The following is a 24936-nucleotide window of genomic DNA, read 5'->3' on the forward strand; positions in this document are numbered from 1 at the left end:
ATGGTTTCCGAGTTGCAGGCCATACATTATGTGGCTGTGAAATGGTGCGTAGTACACCGTTATTAAATATTGTTTTGGTAGCATCGGGTTCAGCCTACGCAATAAAATAGTGACTCCTGCCAGTTTTGTACAGACACTTTTAATGTGGCCTTTTTAGGTTAGCTTCCCATTCAAAGTGAAACATGGACCTGCTCCAGAACATCGAGTTACCTGGATTTCTGACTGCAAATTATCACCTGTGTTTTTCCTTTATTTAAGATAAGTTTATTTACAGGAACCATTCTTTGATCATTAATTTACATGATCGTGCCAATTCAGGTATATTTTCATTGGAATAAATCTAGGTTTTAGTATCGTCTGCAAAAAGAAGACAATTATTTATCAGGAAAAGTACTCAATCCCAAAATAGAGCCGTGCTGTACTCAATGTTTCACAGGCCGTGGCTGCGACTTTGCTCCATTTACAGACATCACTTGCTTTCTATTTTTGTAAATAGGAACGAAATGAAGCCAGAACTTCACCACGAACTCCATAGGTCACTAGTTTGTCGATAAGAATGTTATGCGGGATACAATCGAAGGCTTTACTTAGATCAGCCAGCATCAATGCCTTCTCCTCAAAAACTTCACATCCTACGATACCAACAGGGCCACAGACCTACCACTTCTAAATCCATGCTGGGCTTCAGAGAAAAAGCTATTTCACTTCAACTAGTTTACGAGCGTTTGCTTCATGTGTGTCTCAAGCACATTGAATGGCCTGTAGTTTGTCATCGCTTCAGGATCTCTCTTTTTAAAAGTTGGTACTGTCCTGTACTGTACAAGATGTCTGGGTAAACTCCAGCCTTTAAACATGCATGAATTATTTCGATCCAAGGGTGGGCTATGACGTCCGCCACAATGTTTCAGAATACCAATAGACATACAAAAAAATATAGAAGGAACTTGCGTTTTTAAAGTAAGAGATCATTTTGTAACTTCAATAGGTGTGATAAGAATCCAACTTCAAAGGTCAGCCGTTCTATTCAGCATAGTCCTTAAGGAGGGGAGTGGTTATTTGTTTCTCAATTTATATTTAAAACATTCTGTCTACTTCAGCTAACAGAAAGTGATTAAAATCGTTTAGAACAGTCTTAAATTTTAAGTATATTTTTTGTATGCATTATTGACAATCTGCTATGCTTCTCTACAGGGATTGTTAGCAGATGCGATAACGACCATATTGGCAACTTTCTTTCCAGCATAAACTTCTTGCCGCTTAGCCCTAAGATAGCATGAGAAGTACTTTGCCCCATCGCCTACTCTAATAAATTTTCTCCATCTGCTATGCATTGCTAGCACTGTAATTCAAATGCGAGCTGACCCGGGAGTATACCAAGATTGTCCTTACATTAAGACTTACTTATGGCTGTGCCAACTTCGTTTCAGGCTTTAAATGAAACCAAATTATATATCATTAGCTAAATAATAGCCTGCAGATAATTTTGACTCTTACCTTAGTTACACAAATGTTTGTGTATACTTGTACTGATGTAATGTTTCTTAAGTTCGATGAAATCCTGTTCTAATCTTGTTTCAGATCACTCTAGTTTTTGTGAATAATTTCCGGTCATCATTAAACACAATTCAAGAGTCTCTCTTCTCGTGTTGCATTTAGCTGGGTCTTTATTCTACAAAGAGCATTGAGACCTTTAAACAGTATCCTTAATAGGTGGGGGAACATTTTAACCCTCTCCCGGGCAAACGCCTCGGCAGGGCGCCTGGCTCAAAAGTCCAAACGCCTCCAACTGCTTTATCAACGCCCTCTGCTTTGTGCTGCTGTCATACGGTTGTTTAGGGAACTAATACTGGAAATATCTATTGGCAGTGTCATTGTTGCCTTGTTTATTCATAGTTTTATGACTAGGGACGCTATCTAGGATTAATAATTTGAAACGGTTCATTGATTACTTCATTGACGGTGATCTAGTTGTTTAGTAGTAATTCTTTCTGACTTGTGCTGCTATGTTACGTAATTTGATGAACTATTTGAGACTTTTTATAACCACTCATTTACTGAAATCATTTTGTTAGTTGTTTTCAGAATCAATCAAAACAAGATTTTTCATGTAAGTTTGACTTTTTGTTTGATTTTAATTTACCTCATAAGTATATATTTTTTTAAAATAAATACAACATTATTATAGAGGATTTAATTATCTTTGTAACGATGCACAATACATAATAGTTTTATTAAAATAAAGTTCTTAACTTAGTAAAAACGCGAATAAGTGTCCCCTCCTATCAGAGCGCCCGATTTAATTCAGCCCAGTAGCGCCAAAAGCACGTCGCGGTAATTCGACCGGGAGAGGGTTAAATGAAGTGTATGCTTTGTTGCAGGGAGAAATATTAGCAGCCTCAAAAAGTATAACCACTTCAATATAATTTATTTCTCTCCTGTTAAATAGTTCTTTTTCCATAACTAAACCACAAACATAATTTGGAATAGGTTCATCATAAAACCCATAACATATTATGAAAAACTTTTTTCCAAATCTTTTGAGTCATTTTAGTATGTACAAAGGATAAAGATAGGAAAATGTAAAGGCATGTGTAGTATCAAGTCTTACATCCTCTTGTTTTAACTGTAATATCTCACAATCGCACATCACTATACTCAACCTTTCCAAACTTGTCAGATAGATTCAGGTTATGTGGATGAGGTAAAGTGGATATTGGCTGAACTCAACACTAGGGCAACTGGTCCTGATGGAATACCACCTGTTCTAAAACTACTGAAATCACCTGTTGGCTGAACCTTACAAGCAGCTCTTGGGAGTCTTTATAATGGAATATTTCTAAAAATCCTCAACAATTGTCACATTTTCCTATACACAAGTTTGGCCATTTTAGCGACAAATTATTGTTTCATAACTATTCCTCCGGCAGTAAAATCTTTGAGAGCGTAATTTTGGAGTTTAAACCCTAAACCCGCTTTTTAGCAGGATAACTAACCCCAATAAGCATGGGTTTTCTAGCAACAATTCTTTCTTAACTTAACCCCATTAGTTAAACCAATGTGTCACTTAAAAATGTGGGTAACCTGATGGATGTCCAGGAGCAACACATTACTAACTGCAATGTAAAGATATTAGGTTGCATGGGTAGATCAATAGGTCTAGTTTACTGTAGAGGGTGAGCTTCCTAAATGTTAAAGGCGATAGCCTAACATAAGGGCATGGTATCTCCTGTCTACTTTGACTGGAGAGGTCTTCCCTCCTTTCAAGGACGTATGACAGTGATTAATTCAAAAAATCCTTCCTCATGGACCTTGACAGCCCCTACCTCAACCTTACACATCCTGTTACTTCGGAAACAGCACAAAGGCCTGGCATATGCCTCCATGATTTGGTCTCCCCACACTGTTGAGTACTATAAATAGACTTGAGACTGTTCAGAGGAGATTTAACACTAGCTCGTGAGTGTATTAAAATTCTAAATCTGCATATTTTGTTCTTCAGAAACCTCATGTTTTTGATATTATTAGCTTGTTATGGTATGAAATCTTAAATTGAATAATATAAATTTAATCGTAAATAAAAGTATTTATAGTAATAAATTGAAATGTATGTAAGAATTCGATGTTTATCAGACATAAAAATGAATACATTCAGATAAATCATTGCAGTGAGTTACTTATGTGTACAATGTATTAAAAATGACAAACACTTTATCCTTTTTCAGTATTTACTATTATTGCAAATATTTTTGTAGTTTTTTGGCATGAAATGTATTTCTAGAACTTGGTGTAACTTGCACTTTGACGAACATGTTGAGCTAAAACCAAAATTGTACTAATGTAAAGTAAATAAACTACAATCTTACAAATTCATCTTATACTTGTGTACTGACAAAATAATATTTTCTGGAATTAATGTATTATCGTTCTATTTCACATTTTGCTGAGTGCACCATCTGAAATCTGACACTACAGATTAACTGTTAATGTTACAATATTTTATAATAATAGTTATTTGTAGAATAATTAACATTTACAAGCCTCATTAAAAATAATTTCAACAATGCCAAGGCTGTATTTATACATTTTGTTGTTTTACACCTTTTTTTCAAAATAAAAATAACATTTTATGGACTTTTCTTTAATGTTGTAAATTTTTCTCAGAACAATAAAATGTAGGCTTACACTATATAAATTAATACTATACATTATTTTATAATATATTTTAATTTTTGTTCATAGGTGTAAACTATTACAATAAAAGATACAAGACAGATGTTTTATTTCACACACAAAAGCAGTATACAAAAATTACATACATACAGGTGGAAAAAGCACTAAGATACCACAAAATACAAAGACATCACAAAGTTTTTAGTTACTTGACGTGTAATATGAGGTCTGTTTTGGGTTTATTTTACCTGGATCCAGGTCTTTGTACTATTTGGGTAACATCAGACTTGGGTCTTAGCTTTCTAGTTCGTATCCTAGGCCTAACTCTTCTTACATCGCCTTGTCCCGTTTCTACCACATTACCCACATTAAAAAAATGTCTTCTTCAATACTATCTAAAATTTCTAATCAAAACACAACTTTTGTTGTATTGGACTTCTACTCAGATACTCATGATCTGTAGGCACTGGTGTTATAAGTTAATTTACCTACTCAATCTTATGGCGTAAGAAATGTTTGTCGTATTTTATATAATAGGCTATATAAACGGGTTTGGAGAAAAACACAATTCTTATTTTTTAATTTTATGTTATAAAAATACAAAACAAAGAGACCACAACAACACTATTTTCAAACTTTGAGACAACTTGGGGGTAACTGCAAACCTTTAAATTACTCATATAAGTAAACATGAAGTTTTCTCCAGCAATACAGTCAAAAGTAGAAAAATATAGTTTCTAAGTTGAAGGAAATAATAGTATACTTTGTAGTAAAGTTAATGTATTGTTACATAAAATGATAAGAATAGTTCTGGTTAAATAATAGGTTTATACTATAATGTTTATATATTACTTTTTTGTACCATCACACATTTTACAATACATACTTAATATCCGACTGCATAAGTTTCAAATTACCTTTGGACTAAAACCACAATTGTAATGTAAAGTAAATCAAACTACAAGCTGTAAATACTTCTTATACATTGAATACAAGCAAAATAATACTTTTCAGAATAAAAAAGAGCACATGAGATATTTACAAACAAAAAACTTTATGAAAGCCAAATACCACAAAAAAAAACTTTAATTTTAAGATTAATTTTTGAGAAAGTTCATAAGTTGGAATTGTGCACTACACCATACACAAACATTCTAACAATTGTTCATTTATTTACAATATTATGTCAATGTTTACTGACAGACATAACACATTAAAGAAACAGTCAACTTAATCCTAAATCTATCTAATTCATTACATAAAAACAAAATGTATAATAATGTACAGATACAATAAACAAATAAAAGCACAAGATAAAAGTACTCCAACATATAAGAGAAAAAAGAAACCTTTGAAGGCTTGTGAATGAAGGCCATTGTGAATGTAGCGAAATTGTATAAAGAGTGAAATGATTAAAGAAAGTATTGTACTTTTTAGTATAAATAGTCAACAATATAAAAAAACAACTCATGTAAAAAATGACATTTATTAAAATTATATAAATGCACTTCCATAAAAGGACTGAAATTTGGAAAGTTATATATGTATAATAATAGTAATAATAACTGTAAAAGTTCTAAATTTATAAAATATAATAAAACACCAGCTTAAATACTATAGCTTGTCAAACTGTAAATGCACAATAGTTCTTAAATATACAATACGAATACTATAATAATTTAAAGATAAGTCTATGAATTCTTCAGTATTTTGGTTTCATACAGATAATTGTCTTTTATTCTTGCATTTCAGCCAATTTCTGCATTTCCTCCGACACAAGGACTGGAAGACAGCTGACTTTCTGCAACTTTGAAGTCGCATATTTCTTTGGGACAGCCTGTAAATATAACAATGATCACTTAGACCAGTAAAACAACACTTGTAGAATTAAAATGTTTTCTGTGAAGAAAATAACTCTTTTGTTAAATACAATGAAGCAAACATATTACTTCTCAGACTCAAGATATGGCCCTGCAACTCTGCTCCAGTGCTTTATCCCCCTGGGTATTGTTCAGGAAACAATAAATCCAGTGAATCAGAATCATTAGCTTGCATTATACATGCATAATGTGATTAAAAATTGTACACTACCTTCAACAAATCTACCTTTTTACTTGTGGGTGAACAGGTAGATGTCACAGAGCAATTAGATAGACCAAACAACAGGTTTTACTCATGAAAGTAGGTCAACACCACATGACTACATGGTAGGGGATGCACCATCACATTGTCAACACCACAAGACTACATGGTAGGGGATGCACCATCACATTGTCAACACCACATGACTACATGGTAGGGGATGCACCATCACATTGTCAACACCACATGACTACATGGTAGGGGATGCACCATCACATTGTCAACACCACATGACTACATGGTAGGGGATGCACCATCACATTGTCAACACCACATGACTACATGGTAGGGGATGCACCATCACATTGTCAACACCACATGACTACATGGTAGGGGATGCACCATCACATTGTCAACACCACATGACTACATGGTAGGGGATGCACCATCACATTGCCAACACCACATGACTACATGGTAGGGGATGCACCATCACATTGCCAACACCACATGACTACATGGTAGGGGATGCACCATCACATTGCCAACACCACATGACTACATGGTAGGGGATACTTAACCCTTTGCACTCAAAAGGCCAGCAGCATTTACCACATCAAGGTTACAGACAACTTGCGTTAGTTTTGCCGTAGTTTGTCCTCGCAACTCGTATGGCCAGTACAGATGGCTGCTCTGCACCACTTTCATTGGCAGCTCAGCGGCCATATTTGTAGTTTGCCTCCCCAGATCGGCATTATTTTTCAAGTTCCTCTGCGTTATTTGCATAGTAATTTAAAAGTTTAAAGAAGAAATGAAAAATAATTTAAAATTTATCTCTTATGCGTATATTGTTCACAAAGATATGTAATAAGATGTTATAAAGTAGACTTTTACAGTTATTTTTTACTCTGACATAAACTATTTTACATTTTTTTACTAAATAAAACTAGAATTATAGACTAATTTAAAATTTACTGCTTTACTTAAAAATTACCTTTCATTATGAAACAAAGACAACAATAAAATATAACTGCTATATTTAGTGGCCAGTGGTGCTGGCCTTACGAGCTATGGATGTATTATATCTTGGCCAGTACAGCAGGACATATGAGCTGAAATAACATTATGGCAAAAATTAATCCGAACTTCCAACAAAATGGTGGAGGCCATACGAGCTCCAAGAACAAATATTATAAATACTGCCTTCGAGTGCATAGGGTTAATAGTTAAACCATGTATAATTTACTTAAGAGAGGTTATTGTTAAACTTTTTCTAAAAAGGAGATAGATTTTATTTATACCTTTGTACAGTGAAAACAACTACATACCTGAAGTTTGGCACATGGAGCTTTGATAATAATGGATGCCATGACAGGAATTAATGGCTTCAAATGGTTGTAGGTGTATGTAGAATAGTGAGTGAGAGTTTTTGTCCAGACTTCTTTTGTAGCCTCCAAACCGTTGTCAGTAATGCTGAAAAATTCAAATTTATCATAACCCTCAATTTTGACATAATTTTTATGAACGTATTGTACTTAATTCCGTCTACATCTGCTGTAATTGGTAGTCATGTTATTACTGGTTCATACAGCTGTGGTATAAAATAAGACCTGCATTAGGATATTTGATAGATATGATACAGTTATTCACTTGTTATCGTACAAAGTGGCTCATGATGAATGAGTGTGTTATTGTTTATGAATAAAACTGTGTAAGTAAAATGTTAGTGTGTAATTGCACTATGACAAGAGGAATTAAACATATCCTTGAGTTCTCTCACCTTGGTAAAGAAACTCCTTACAGAACTGTGTGACATGGAAAAGGCATTTAGCACAATTGTTTGTGTACACAGAACATACTTGTTCACGCAAAAATCAAATGTATTGGTTAGAGATTTCTACAGTTTTACTTTTAAAAGAAGGTATTGACTCTCCTTTTGAAAGAAGGTATTGAATTTGGGAAAAAAGAACTATTGAACAATTATTTTCACTATCAATCCAAAACATTCAAGATGAACATTGGAGATGTCAAGAACGTACAAATTGTAGGGAGCCATAAATATTCACTCACAAATGGTTTTTGATCTAATTCTCTAAAGAATGGAAGATCCTAAATGTAAAACGAAACTGCAAAACTAGGTTGGAAGTTTTAAGATATGCCTGAGATGACAGGCTCTGAGCCAAAGGTTTAAACTTCATACTGATCCATTGGTTAATAAAATGTATAGTGAAGAAATATAATATTGAATTTGATATAAAACACGTTAATATATATCCTAAAGAATAAATTGAGACTCATTACAAGGTATTCACAATTTCACAATTCTCAATGTATTCAGTGTTTTCCACCTTTAAAACTGAACACAGGGACTAAGCAAAACATAGTTGCTGACCAAAATAAGTGGCAAAAAGTTCCTGTGGCACATAAAAAATCTGTACCTCCAAAATCCAAACCACTAGTAGTTGGATTGACACGAACAATCGCTTTGAAGTATTGTCAGGAGAGGAGACTGATGAGGATGAATTTGGAGATGACACAGAAGTAGCTACAAAATCAAAAGAGGAAGGCAGGAAACAAATTAACAAAAATAAATCAATTTTTTTTTAAATCTACAAGACAAAATAAAACAAAAAGTAAAAACCAACGTCATACTGCTACACATACCGTTAAACAAAATATGCATAGACCTTCAATGGAGTCTGGAAACAATAAACAAAAATAAAATCCTTATTCTGGCAGATAGTCATGGGAGAGGCTGTGGTGAACACATCAGGGACCAGGCTTGGTAGAATGTTTGTGGTTACTTCAATAATCAAACCCAATGCAAATTTTAATGATGTAATTGAAAATATTGAAGAACTAACAGAATCCTACCAGAATGGGGATTATGTTATTGTCTTAGCAGGAACAAACAATTTCAACAATAGAACACCAGATTTAGATTTTCGGTTTGATTTAATAAAACAAGTAGCCCGTAAAACCAATGTAGTTATACCTGGAATTCCACATAGATTTGATAAGTTGGGGTTCAACACCAATGATGCTATTAAAAGATCCAATATCAAACTGATCGAATACATAAGAGTCTCAAAACTTGATAACCTCAACTTTGTCATTGTTCCAAATACTAAATATACCTTGCATGATCATACCAAACATGGCCTGCACTTTAATGCAAGCGGTAAAATTAAACTCTCAAACCAAATTTGTCTTGGAATTAAGAATCATATATCCAAAAATATACGAGGTTACGTCATTCCACAAGCTACTGAGAGTGGAACTAATTACACTTCCCCATGAGACATACTGGATGCTGTCAAAGGGATCACTGATATACCTGGAGGAGAAGCAGAGTTCACCACCTCAACTACATCAGAAGTGCTGCAGTCACATGAGGAAAGAGACAGTCCAGTGCCGGTGTTTACCACAACTATAACAAAAACTTGACAACAAAACTTGTACAGATGATTTTTTAGGGGACACAGGTTCCACCCCAGAGTTGCAACACAGAACTTAAACCTCTTCCAAAAAGTAAAACACAGACATAAAACTTTGTTTAACAAATTCTACGTTCAGCATAGTCCACCAAAATGCTCAAACTGCAACAAATATAAGTTAGATGAACTTTCTCTTCTATGTGAGGAACTAAAACAAGACATCTTCATAGTTTCGGAACACGGATTTACAAACGAAACAATAAATTTTTTCAAAAATTATTAACTTTGATCTGGCCCAATCCTTTCAGCGTCAATTTTATAAGGGAGGTGGAGTAGCAATTTTAGTTCGAGATCGAATCAAGTCTGAGCCACTGAGGTTTAATGTAGGGAATTGAATTAGATTTTGAGATGGCTGGAGTTGAGGTCTGCTTGAGTTCTCTCGGGAGAATTGCTGTAGTTGGTTTGTACAGATCACCAAATGGCCAATTTGGTGTTTTTTTTTCGAGAGACTTGAGCGGCTTCTAAACTATCTCCTCAATAATTTTAAATATTTTGTTATAATGGGGGATATCAATATTAATGTTTTAAATATGAATGATAAGCAAACTCAACAGCTTAGAGACTTGCTCAAATCTTTTAGTCTTAGCTGGTCTGTGAACTCGCCAACTCGTGTGTGACAGCGACATCGAGCCACTGCCATTGATAATGTCATAAACAAACGTACTCAATAGTTCTGTGTCAGTGCTGAACACTGCTATATCCGACCATTACGCACAGAGGTGGTGATCCGTGGATGTTCAGTGAGCCAAGAATCCCACAACATTATTTTAAGGAGAAATTTTCCATCCACATAATATAAATCTTTTAAATAAATGTCTGGCAGATGAAAATTGGATTTTTTTTAGATTCTTTTACTTCTGCAGACACAATATTCGACTCCTTCAACAGTTGTTTCATGTTCCACTTAAATGTTTTGCTGTCCCCTTAGGAAAAATAAAAACAAAAGGTAAAGTTCAGAAGAATTTCTTGGATAACACCTGGAATTCTGATTTCTAGAAATAAATTAAAAATTCTATAATGAAATATTCAGGAACACTAATGATTATAGATTCAAATCCTTCTATAGGAAATTACAAAAGAATTTATAAAAAAGTAATAACTGCTGCAAAATCATACGAAATAAACAATAAACTAAAACAGTCATCTAACTTTTCTAAGACAGCTTGGAACATTATAAAAAACTCAACAAATAAAGCATCTTCAAAATCCATTCAGCTTGATGCTGATGGGATAAAAATTAACCGATCCAAATGCAATAGCTTTGGAATTTAATAAATTTTTCTCCTCAGTGGCTGGTTCTCTTGATGCTGACCGTGAATTGGAACTGGATACAGTCACCACACATACCCCTGCTTCATCTATGGTTTCTGACTCCTGTGTGTGAGGACGAAGTGCGACGTATTGTAAGAAGTTTTTCAGCTAAAACTTCCAATGACATAAATGGCATATCAATGTGGCTTATAAAAACAATGTTTATCAGCACATATTAAGCCCATTGACAAAAATCATAAATGTTTCTTTTGAAACTGGCACATTCCCATCCGCACTCCAATTGGCAAAAGTCGTACCTGTTTTCAAAAAAAGGCGATCCAAAGTTAGCGGATAACTATCGACCAATTTCAATTTTACCTGTTTTTAGCAAAATTTTTGAAAAACTGTTCCTGGACCGACTTCTTAATTTTCTTGACAAACACAAAATTTTGTCTGATCTACAATTTGGTTTCAGACCAGGAAGATCAACTTTTGGAGCAATCACCCAACTTGTAGACTTTATTGTGGAGGCTTTGAGACATACCAAAGAACGCTCAGTGTCTTTCTTGATCTCTCAAAAGCGTTTGATACTGTTAATCATGGTATATTGCTACACAAGCTGGAAGGCTGTGGTGTACGAGGGACAGCACACCAGTGGCTCCACTCATACTTGAGCAGTAGAAGTCAATGTGTTCAGGTCCAGAATGCAGTTATCAAGTACTATTAGAATATACCAAGGAGTCCCACAGGGATCAATCTTAGGGTCCTGTCCTTTTCTTGATTTAATGTGAATAATATCCATGCGTCAGCCTTATATGGGAAAATCATTCAATACGCAGATGACACGACTCTCTGTTTCCGGGCTGATTCTCTAACTACATTGGAGATTCAAACCTTCATTGATCTTAACTCCTGCATTCAAAATTTTCTGGGTAAATAATCTCAAAACTAATCATGAAAAGACAAATTACATCAACTTCTGTTTACGTGGTTGAATACTTATGAAACCCCAACAGTAATGATGGATAACATTGTTCTGGAAGAAACTGATTCTGCTAAATTTCTAGGAATACACCTAGATAAAGGGTTAACCTGGAAAGTTCACATTGAAAGTGTATGTGCTAAATTGGCAACTGGAATTTTTGTCCTTCGCAATTTATCAAAGTTTTGTACGTCTGATGTCTTAATGATGGCTTACTATGGATTAATATTTCCATACCTGTCGTACGGAATTTCTCTGTGGGGCAGTTGTGCCATATCAAACTTGGAAAGAGTATTCTTCAGACTGCAGAAAAAAGCTGTTCGAATCATCGCAAAATTGAACAACAGAGAGTCATGTCGAAGTGCCTTCAGGGAGCTCAACTTTGCTAACTCTACCCAGCTTGTATATTTTAGAGACTTCATTTTACTGTCGATTTCAGTGTATATTGACGCAGGGCAGTGATATACACAAATACGAGACAAGAGCTCGGGGGCGCTTTCGAGCCCGACAGCATAGAACAGCAGCATTTGAACGCCTCCCTTCTCAAGCTGGATCAAATTCATTAACAATCTCCCTGAAACACTAAATTTAGAAACAAATCCATAAAAAATTTAAAACCCAATTAAAACACTACCTGGTGTCTTGTGCTTTTTACTCAGTTGGCGAGTTTATGGAGCACACTTGGGATTGATATTCGCGGCAGTGTTGCAATCCTGGGGGTTGATCCCACGAATTATGAATTTTGTATGTGTATGAATGTGTGCCTGCGTGCAACTGTATGGAAAGTCGAGTGAATGGATTTAGTTTTTAAGATAAATACCGTAAAAAATTGGTATTATTGACTATTGCAATACAATGTAATATATATTGTCAACGCAATATAAAATATATTCTATTCTATTCTATTTCTATTCTAGGTTTGTTTACCCATCCCTGTACGTAAATGGTGGACATTTATAAGCTGGTTAGATTAAAATCTGGAGGCTTCTCTGATATAAAGGACATACATTTTAGCTAGACCATCGCTGTTAAAGGAATTGGACACCTGTTACAGGAAGAGCAGCTCTATTGATTTTGGGCACCAAAGGTCAAATATCTGTCCATTTGTCTACAACTGTGGATTTGTGTGTGGTAGTGATAGAAAGGTCTTATAGACTTGAAACTTGGTACATAGGATTTATTCAGTCAAAGGAAGACCTCTTGATTTAGAGATCAAAAGGCCAAACAAGGATTAGGAGATCACAGTTTATGCAATGAAAACAAAAAGTAATAGAGAGGATTTAGTCTACTAAATTGGGTTAAAAAAACAATTAGTTTTAAAAACTTTTTGAGATAAAATTGTTTTGAACAATAACACTTTTTGGAATGAAATACGATCACAGAACTTACAAAATGTTATCAAATATTCACTAGAATCAATAACCTCACACAAGCAAAAATCAAGAGAAAACTATTCATGAGTCGAAGCAGTCGACAGTCCGGCAATCGTCTCCTGCTACACAGAAGCAGTTTTTTTAAATTTTATTTCAAACAGTCAAGACGATAACAATGAAATGTTATTCCAAAGAACCTAGTGATAAAAAACATCTGAAACAAAAAAAAAAAAAATGTGCTGACTATTCATTACAATAGAATTAAACGAACTTGCCCTAGCTATAGGCTACTCTATGTAAGTGTTAATGTTAAAAACTGAGCACTCCTCTGCTTCACTAATTAATACATTATTACTATGTGATGAATTATATTATTATAGTATATTACCACGGTCTTCTTTATTTGGTTTGAAAATTCAATAGTTTTTCTAATTAGATCACAAGATTTATATGTATTATTCAGTATAAGTTATCTTTTTCATATTAGAATTAAAGCTGCGTTTGTTACCTAAAAGCTTTTAAGTGAGCCAACCCAATCTCCAAATACAAAATATTATTCACTAATTAACTAAGTTTAAAAAAATAATGATAAAATATAAAAAAGAGTATCCAGTTTTTCATGATGACCACTAACGAATATTTGTAGGTCAAGTCTGATCATACAATGGCAATTTTGTGCATGAATAGTGTCAACACAGTTTATTTTAAAGTAAGTAAAAAGTAATCAAGCAACGTTTTTATCTTAAATATAATGTACCATTCAAATTTAATATAGGTTTACAAGATAAATACCTCAGTGAAATGTAGGAGGACACTGCAGCAACAAGAGACGGTTTCACATGTGCCATTCTGTAATCTACAAGGGCTAGTTCCAAGAAATACTTGGCAATTGAGTGTTGCAGTGGAGTCGCCTAGAACAGTATGGGAACATGTGGTAATTCAATTTATTTCACTATGGTTATATGCAGATAGATAAAAATAAGTATGGATGATGTCTAATAAATCCCTAAATCTTATAGTTATCTCAGGTATTGAGATATCTCAGAGGTAAATAGGAAGAACAGGTAGAAAAGTTTCCAAGAGAGAAGTTGGTCTATAATTAATCATTGCTCGATAGGTAACATTAATGTAGGTATAGAAGATTCTGTTCTTATTGACTGTTAAAACTTGCACAAACCTACAAATGAAACAGATATTGATAATCTAAATCCTGGGAAACATGTCTATTTTCTAATGCCTAAAGCAATGATTGATCATAAGTTACAATGGAAATACTGTAATTTGATGTTCACACTCATTCTTATTTCACAATCACATGTCTAAAAACTGATTTTTTCTCCTAAGCCTCTGCCACTGTAAATTCTCTGATTTAGAATTATTTTGCCTACAAAAATATTTGAAAAAGTCATATTTTTGAATTGAAAAAGTTAATTCATACCAAAATGGCAGTCAAAAATACAGACTAGAATTATGTAAGGACTATTTCATACCACCTCATAATTAAGAATAATTTAATTCAGAACTTCTACAGAATATTGTTACTATTAAAAAATATCAATACAATAATAACAAGCTTATTTTCAAGTATTGTTTATTTACATTTTAACAGCTAAGACTAGTTAACTGAAACTTAGAATACCTTATATATATATATATAAATATATACAGGGTGAGTTTTTTAAAGTGATCCAATAGCTAACTTTTTAATTACAAGACTTAGCACCACACTTTAAATTTGGAACTTGCTCAATTTTAAGTTTCACTCAGGGATACACTTTCAAATTTTTGAAGATGGCCGCCATTTTCCAATATGGCGGTCAACTTTAAAATCTCTTATGGAACACCCTGTATTTTATGTTGTTTTTAGATTCTACTCAACAAAATAATACATTTTTGCTTTTGAGAGTTTTTCAATACCTCTAATGGTTCAGGAGCTACGTGGACTGGAAGTTTTCATCATTTTTGCCAATATGGCGGCAAGTTCCAAATTTAAAGTGTGGTGCTAAGTCGTGTAATTAAAAAGTTAGCTATTGGATCACTTTAAAAAACTCACCCTGTGTATATATATATATATATATATATATATATATATAATTGATTTCTCAGAAATTTATGTTTTAATAATCTTAAAAGTGGTTAATTGACTAGTGATGGTATATACAATGTTCAGGTTTCTTGGAAATTTTGTAAACCACTAAACGACAAAATGAATTTAGAAAAACCAGAAATATCTGACTGTGTCAAAGTAAGAGAGAGAGAAAGAGTAACCAAAAGTAACCTGAATAACATTGCCATGGGCGGGGATTGTGTGGTAAGAATTGTTGCATTTGTAGTAACACTTTGTGGTTTTGTTTTAACTACAACATTTTGATTCAAATGGCATGGTTAACTTGCTATTTACTTTGTTTTACAAATTACTGTACCTTTCTTTAACCCTGGAACTGGCAAACGCCCGATATCGGGCGTTTTAGTCGCATCCTAGATGGCAGCGCCCGATATCGGGCGTTTTAATACGTCTTTTATTTCTCAATATTACGTACTTAAAACACGATCAAAGAGTATCGGTATTGATACCAATCGAAAGAGGAAGGTTCAATTTATGTAAATAATACACTAATAAATAATTTATCGTTTCGTTACACGTCCATACGTCTTATAATCTCTTGACTGTTTGTTTACATTCTCCCGCGTACCACGCTAATTGCGCGCGCGCAGCGATGAGTCAACTGGTTCATTCGGCTATTGTTATTTCGTCAGCTGCATGGTGTCCAGTCTGGTTTATTGTTTGTTTGAGTTCTTTTTAATGATGGTTGTGTATATTACACAATAATAGTAAGTTTTTTTGTGCGTGTTTACGTAATGGATCGTAATTTCCGCGATCGTTCAAGTGACATTAGAGAACTAGTTGTACATTGATACCAATCGAAAGAGGAAGGTTCAATTTATGTAAATAATACACTAATAAATAATTTTATCGTTTTCGTTACATGTCCATACGTTTTGTAATCTCTAAACTGTTTGTTTACATTCTCCCGCGTACCGCGCTAGTTGTGCGCGCAGCGATGAGTCAACTGGTTCATTCGGCTATTGGTATTTCGTCAGCTGCATGGTGTCCTGTCTGGTTTATTGTTTTTTTGAGGTCGTTGTAATGATGATTGTGTATATTACACAACAATAGTAAGTGTTTTGTGCGTGTTTACATAATGGATCGTAATTTCCGCGATCGTTCAAGTGGCGTTCGAGAACTAGTTGTACATGAAATAAGCAACGATGAGGATTCCGATTTAGACATTCAATCAGAACATAATTAAAAAAATATATAATAAAAAATTAAAAAATAGAAAATTAATATAAACTAATAGTTACAAGATTGTACAAGTCCAAGTGAGCTTTGAAGTTCTTACTTTTGTTGGTAAGTAGCACTTTAGAATGTCAGTATATGATTTTTGTATCGTTTACCACATGTAAAAATAAATACCTTATAAACTATGTGTTGTTTTATTTTTACTCAGAATTAAATGCTCTTCCTTTTGAATATTTTGGATTTTGCTTATCACTAACAACAACAATTTTACAAATCAAAAACTTTGAACTAACTTTTCTTTTTTCTAAAAAACATTTTTTTCCTGAAGAGGTAGAGTAAGGGTAGGGTATTTTTTTTGTTTCAATTATATTATGTGAAAAATGTTCCTTGAACAATGCTGAATAAAGAAATATATAATAAGTTATAGGTACTTTATAGTAAACATGTAATAATAAAATAAATATAAGGCAATGTATGAAGTACTAAAACACTCTGCCACTGAGAGAAATATGACCGCCAGTTCCAGGGTTAAGAACTATGAAAATTGTATGTACATATTTTAACTCCTTCTCAGGTATCAAACCTTGTTATTTTTTAATAGTCTACACTGTCAAAAATTTATCAATAAAGATTATCAATAAGAGCTGATACGGACCTTTTTAATAATACCCAATATATGCCATGGATTTAACATGTTCACGACGACGTGTATCCCATCGGGTAAACGCGATCTTTCACAAGTGTTGTGTGCCTGATGGCGTACATGTTGCTATGAATTTCATTATTGCCTTTATATTGTTAGCCTGACTAGGTAGTTTGTTAAATGTGATCCTGTGCATGATTGCTTGATTTTAAAAATAAATTAATTTCTTAGGAACCCTTGAGGTACATGGAAAAACATTGCTAAAACATACTGAAATATTTTTTTTGCAAAATTACAAAGCCTACTTTGATTTCTCGTTATTCTTAGACGTTTAATGTAAAAAATATTGCCTTTATCTTATAAAAATTCGATGCAAAATAAAAAAAAAAAATCTGAAAATACACAGTTGTGAACGTGTTAAAAACTTTTATTTAATTTCCACGCTCATCAGCCTGGAATGATGGATTATTTTATATACTTTGTTATAGCTTTAGCCTTTTCATGGAAATTTTGAAATGTTAGTCCATTCAAATCAAAATATACATTTTTGAACATTAACCCCTCCCCCCCCCACCATTGAGTTCATTTTACTCATTGATCAGGGCACAGTTTAACATGTTGACTGCAGCAGACGCCTTTACAGTGAAGATGTTAAGTGTTAAATTCATAAATTTTTCACCTCGGAAACTTACATTTTAGTTTCCCAATTATAATAAATTGTTAAAAATACAATATGCTGTCATAAATATTAATTTTTTAATTTATTTCTAAAATAGTTTCTTATAGAAATATCTGTACTGAATGTAAACTATTTTACTTGGAATTAAAGATATGAATCGTGTCATGACTCATTGCAACATGACGAATTAAAAAAATTTATTCAAAATCAGCTGAGCCTATCTCATTTATAGATTTGTTCTATAAAATCTTATTTATACTGTAAAAATTCTACAACATTTCTTCATGAAATACAAATTAGTACTTACACATGCAGCCTTGCTGTAACGGCGTAAAAATTGCAAGGATATTGGCCGGCCAAATCCAAAGTCCAGTTTGTGACAAATATACTTTTCCATGGCAAGGATTTCTTCCTTTGAAAAGCTGGAGTCTGTGATGTAAACAAAATCAGTTATGTCAGGCGAATACGTCTCTTCATACTTGCAGGCAACAAGCATAGCAGAAACTCCAACCAACTGCAGCTTTTCTCTTGTAACAGTGGTCACTTTCTGTAACAGTAAATGAACGTACTTTATCTATTATGTAACTTACATTTGAATAACTTTGCTACAATTTAAAAAAGTTATAATTCTGATTCAAGCAGAGATCCTATACCACTTTACAAGTTTGTAACAATGTTAACTACTGGTGTTTTATATCTACTGTGATTTTACAACCCGACCCCAGAAAGTTCCAAAAGATCTAAAAAAACTTGTATTGCATCAACTTTTGGTAATTTTCAGTGACCTTTGAAGCAAAAACTTGGTGACATTTTTTGACAACCATTACTTCAGAGATATAAACAAAAAGCAACATCTTTACAAAGAAATATCTTATGGCATATTTTGCTGATTAAACTGGGAAATACAGTAGAGTCCCGTTAATCCGACCTAATTGGGACCGAGCCCTATTCGGATTAGCCAGGATTACAGAAAAATACGGTTTTAAACTTGAGAATGGGTCTATTTTGTTATAGAATTATCAACATTGTTTATTAAAACATGTTTTCTGACTGTTGCATTGTATTTCTTGACAAATAAACGTGTTTGCGAATACTAAGCACATTTACCGTATTTAGTGTGACAGTTCTATTGTTAAGCAATGTGAGCGTACTGGATATTGTACAGGTCCACGCATTCAATAGTTGTACGAAACTACGCGTCATCCAATAGACTCTCTTTAATGCGACAGAAGACAATAACTGAATTTATGTCTTTTAACAATTAATATTGTACTCAATAATAATATCAGTACTGTACGTCCAATTTTGTTTGATTTCACTTCTTAATACAGTAATTTAACTCATACTTAACCTATAAGTTTCAATTTGGTACTGTATTTAACTTCATTATTTATGTACTGTACCGTACACAATTTGTCTTAATAAAATACTGTATGTCTATTTAATTAAAGTTTTCTTTGTTTATGTACGAAATGATGCACCCATTTTCATTTTTTAAGTAATTAGTTCCTATAACTGTTCATTATCGTTATAAATAATTCCTCCTGGACCTGTTCGGATTAACCGACGTTCGGATTACACGTGTTCGGATTAGCGGGACTCCACTGTATATCCATAGATTTAAGAAACCCTTTTTACAACAATAATTTTACTTTATTGCATGTGTGTAGTGTGTTCAGCAGCCCTAGCAATTTTAATACATACCATTGTAATACTTGTAAAAAAAATCAAGACAATTTTTCGGGCAAAATCAAGACAAATGCAAACTGAAAGCAAAATATTATTGACAAAAGAATAATAATTTGTTAATCTATCTATGCTTTTTTACACATATAGTACATGTTTTAATAATCAGTTTATAACCGATCAGCTGCAGTTTGTGAACATACATAGAAGACTCGTTGCAAACGTGTCATACACGAGTTATTCAGAAAGTAACATTTTCACCTTACGCTGCCAGTTGTGTACATATTGATGTGCTCGTGTTCAGCACATCAGTCAGCTTCTAGCCATGACAATGCGAACATCTTCGTGTTGTCCATTTTTTTAAATATTCAAATTTGAAATATGTGCTGCAATCGACAATCCCACCAGTTGAAGTGCAGTCTGAGATTCGTTTTTGTTGGCAAAAAACTTAAAACCAACAGGAATTCATCGGGAACTATGTGAAGTTTAAGGCAACAACGTAATGACAAAGTTCAGTTAGGAAGTGGTGAATTCAGTTTTAAAATTGCAGAACAAATGTTCAGGATCAAAAGAGAGGATGTCCAAGCATTGTGACTGATGCTCTGGTCGCCAAAGTTGACGAAAGATTCGTGAAAACCACAATAACTGAGCTTTCTCTATGTTTCCCACAAGTTTCACGGAGCTTGGCTACCACAAATTTTGTGCTAGATTGGTGCCAAAAATGTTTACAGGAATGGAGGCAGCTTTGACGTTTTTGGAGGCCTACCACAGTCATGGTGATGCACTAATGGATAGATTAGTACATGAGACAAAACCTGGGTGAAATATATGAATTGTGAGACAAAATTACAGTCCATGGAGTGGGGACACATAAGTTCCCCTAAAAACACAAGGAAATCTCTGCAAACTTTGTCAAGAAGAAAGATCATGGCAACAGTGTTCTGCGGCAGGCAAGGTATTCTTGTTGATTTTTTAGAGCATGGTGCAAACAATAAACCCTGAGCAGTACTGCCGCCAAACATCGCGAAATATTAAGAGAGCTCTCCAAAAGAAGCACCAAGTAAAATTGTCATTTGGAATTTTGCTTTTGCATGACAAGACAATGCCCGACCTTATACAGCAAATAAGAACTCTTGAACTCATTAAACTGGAAAATATTTCATCATTCTCCTTACAGACCTGATCTTATTCCAAGTGATTTTCACTTGTTCCCAAAAATGAAGACCTGGCTAGCAACACAATGTTTTGACAATGATGAGGAACTCCAGGTACATGCCACTGAGTGACTGAGATCACAGACAGCAGAATTCTGTGACAAGAATTTCAAAGCTCGTCCACCATTATGAAAATTGCCTAAATTGATAGTGATTATTTAGAAAGGTAGCATTTTAGTCCCTCTTTCACATGTATATAATAACAATTTTTTTTTGTACTTGGTTTTTTTTAAATTGCAAAACATTCCATACTTTCTGAATAGCCCTTTTATATACAGAACTGCAAAAGTAAATATTTACAAAACTAGGATAATTTGTTGATACGTTAACTATAAGATGTTAACACAACACAAACACCAACCTTTTCTCTTATTTGATTTGTCAATGATTAAATATCTCTTTAAATTATACCTGCAGAAACATGTCCAGGATAGCAACACATATATGCAATGTTTCAGGGAACAGGTGGTACTGTTGTTGAAACATCAACCAACCAGTCAATAAGAGTGCTTCTCATTCTTGGAGTAATCTGTTGTCCATATAAATAATTTTCTGCAACCGGATAGTTCATCTAAAAACATAAAAATTGTTCAACTTGATCACATTTTACAATTTACTGCTAATAAATAAATTTGGATGAATAAACTTACTATCCTGCCTAACAAAAATACACATTTCTTGTTGATTATCGTTTACATTAAGAATACTACTAAATAATAAACAACATAGGTATGGCAAAAATAGTTTGTACTTAACAGAACTAACGGTTCAGTCTGTGTACTAGTTGTGATAAAAAGCACATTTATCATTAATTCAGAAATTAACAATGAAAAAATTAAGGAAACATTTCTGGAAGTACTATAGAATATGAAATACCAAAGTTATCAAACTAAGTTTTTGTACTGACAGATCAATACATGAACTAATATTGACTAGAAAAAGCATTTTTACTTTAAACTAAAAACTAAAATTTATGAACTAATTATGATAAAATAGAAATGCTTACTTCCAGATTCCGGAGATAAGTGTAGATTTCATTTGCATACTCTGAAACTAAGAATGGTTTTCCAGCATCTTCTTTGTCAATATCGCAAACATCTCCCAAAACAGGAATCTGTACTGGATGAATAACTGCAACTGGTTTTTCAACTGGTTTTATAGCAATGATTTCACTCTTTTCAGTACCCACATTCTTCTCTGCTACAGTTTTTTTCTCAGGAAGAATTGTTTTTTCAGGAAAAACATTTTTTTCATTCTTCTTGATGCCCAAGGTGCGTCCAGGAGGAAAAGGTTTGACAGTAGTTTGTTTTTGTTGTGGTCTAGGTAGTTTGCTAGTTTGATTTGGAATGGATGGTTTCAATGGTTCTCTACAACATTAAAATATTTTGAATTGTATTAATACAATGCATTTTACATATAATTTCTATTATTGAATTGTACAGAAAGTAACCTTTGGCAAAATGTACAACTGAGTTGGCCTGAAAATCATTTCAAGAAATATATTTAAACATATCTTATCTTTAGATAAAATTAGATATTGTGTGCATGTGTGTGTGTGTGTGTGTGTCATAATTGATCCACCTACTGAATCGACGTCAGATAGGGACCAGAATAATATTGGTCAGATAGGGAAAGAATCGATAAAATTCATATCAACTAGGCTACAAAATATAATGAATCTTATGATATTTTAAATCCACCAATATTTTATTTAATAGTTACTACATTTTGCTTTAGTTTCACTCTGTTCATTGTGTGAATTAATTGTACAAAATAAATACAGAAAAGTGTCATAAATAAATAAATTGAAAATCCAGACTGTCTGGATTTGATTTTGGAAAAATAACTACTGTCCGAAACGTGACACTGTACTGTGTCTGTGTATGTGAAACGTAGTGTTACTGATATTTTGTTTCACTGAACGATGGCAAATGTCCAGAAAAATCCTGTTACCTTGAACTGTACTATATTTGATTAGCAACTCATCACAGTGCTATACAGACATAAGTTGCACACTAAATGTTGTTGGGTAGACGTGGCCAGAAGTGCAGTAATACGGAAATATCAATGTTTGTTTACATAGACTGTTTCATTAAAAGCCTGTTGCGTAATCATAGAGTCGGATGAGGACAACAATGAAAGTGATACTAAAAAATCATGGGCTACACAATTTATTTACAGCAGCAGAGACACTGATGTCATGACTTGGAAAACGAAGTAAGAGCATACTAACTCTACTCATTCTGCCAAAACCAAACAAATGTCAGGCACAATTGGGAGACAATGATACTGCCACTTCACCTATTTATAGGTGTCTCTGATGTCAAAAAAGTGTAATGGTTCATTTGAGCTTCTTCGTTGCAGACTTTCTTTGGATCTATTCAGACTAAAATGACTCCAGATTCCAGGAGTCAAGTCTGAGACAGCGTCAGGTACCAGACAATGCAATAAAAGGAAGATGAATTAAAACAAAATTCAAAGTACAAGAACATTTGATAAAACTTTGCATACATGAAGAAAACAGGATTTTTCCGGATATTTGCCATTGTTTAGTGATACAATACAATCAGTAACACAGTGTTTCGAGATCTGCAATCTGATCTATTCCTCAGGAGAATTTCAAAACATACCAGACCGTTGTGACACTCATAAGTCAAGAATCACAACAGCCATGTTGTGAGTGTAGTCCATACATACTAACTCTTAAACATGCACTTAATAAAAACTGAACAACAGAATACAGGTCATAGGTCTCCACTCACCGACCAACCAAATAGAACTTATCTACATATTCTAAAAGTAGTCTCCTACACTATATTACAAACCTCACTCTTAAGTACTGAAGACATCCTATCGGTGGCCTCCAACCTTAAAAACATACGAGCCCATTTTAATAAACTTTGCATACCCATTCTAGTCATAGTCTACTATATTATATTACCGAATGGGCTTTTATGTTTTTGAGGTATAAGACCATCCATTACTTACAGATTCCGTATTTGGCTCTTAAAAAATATAGCCCGAAAATAGGCTTGGCCTAAGAATGAGGGTTGTAATATAATATTGGAGGCTGTCCTGAATTTGTATGCAAAGTTTTATAAAAATTGACTTGTACGTTTTAGAGGTACGAGCCCATCGATAACTTACTGATTTGAGCTTTTTTGCCCGTAAAATCAATATAGCTCTGAAAATAGGTGCGGACAAAGAATGAGGGTTGTAATCCTAATAATATTATAAATGCAAAAGTACCGGTTTGTTTTGTTTTCATATGTTAATTATTCAACAGGCTGCACTGAAATTTTACATGGACATTCTTATGGTCCCTGGGATGATTGTAGGCATATTCTTATATAAAATCCCTCTGAGCTACGCCCCACTGGTCTTTAAAGTAGCGAAAAATCCCATCTTGGTCTCTAAAGTTATGAAATTAATTGAAAGTGCATGTCAAATGTAATCAAATGTGTAAACATTGTTTTATGACAGCACAACCGTATGTTTAATTAATTTTACCACTATTCTCAATTTGTTTATATTTATAGCATGTAAATTCTCTAAGGAGTTTTCATACCTTTCTTCATTTCAATGATTAGGTAAGTACTCATTTACCTCATAAAATGTCTTAAATCATAAGATTGTTAGAATTTAACTACAGACTTCCTTTGAACCAGTCGGCAAGAACTATGCTAGATGAAAGTTTACTGGACTGTGCTTTTGAACTAAAGTACCAATTCCAGCTTTAAAAGTTCTAAAGGATTAAAAATATTTTTCAGTTTATAAGGATGTAAACACGTAAATAGTGTTATTTTCAACGTACTTTTAACTGTACATTTTTTTTAGCAAATATTAAGTATTAGATAGACATGAATGGCAAAGTTACTATTTAAGTTTTACTAAAAATTCAAAGGCTGTTATAAATTCTATTTCAGTTGACTTCTGATTGAAGTAAACTTCTCTGATCTGTGATATATATTTTCTTGATCGGGAAACAAGACAAAATGTTATGGAACAAAAATATTTTAAAAATTAAATAAATTACAATGGCCATATACACAGGT

At 33.5% G+C, this 24936-nt stretch overlaps 1 protein-coding gene across 1 annotated transcript in view; it reads right to left on the reverse strand.

Annotated features, from left to right (window-relative positions):
* Positions 1-5322: 5322 nt before the first annotated feature.
* The window catches only part of LOC124355493 (G2/mitotic-specific cyclin-B2-like), a 30652-nt gene continuing 11038 nt past the window's right edge, over positions 5323-24936 (reverse strand). The window contains 7 exon segments of the mRNA XM_046806650.1: positions 5323-6007; positions 7581-7725; positions 14148-14266; positions 18289-18528; positions 21293-21361; positions 21363-21452; positions 21888-22248. Of these exon segments, the coding sequence (XP_046662606.1) occupies positions 5906-6007; positions 7581-7725; positions 14148-14266; positions 18289-18528; positions 21293-21361; positions 21363-21452; positions 21888-22248 (1126 nt within the window). The 3' untranslated portion in view covers positions 5323-5905.

This window comes from Homalodisca vitripennis, chromosome 2 (genome assembly GCF_021130785.1).
Source record: "Homalodisca vitripennis isolate AUS2020 chromosome 2, UT_GWSS_2.1, whole genome shotgun sequence".
In the NCBI taxonomy this organism is placed as follows: domain Eukaryota; kingdom Metazoa; phylum Arthropoda; class Insecta; order Hemiptera; family Cicadellidae; genus Homalodisca; species Homalodisca vitripennis.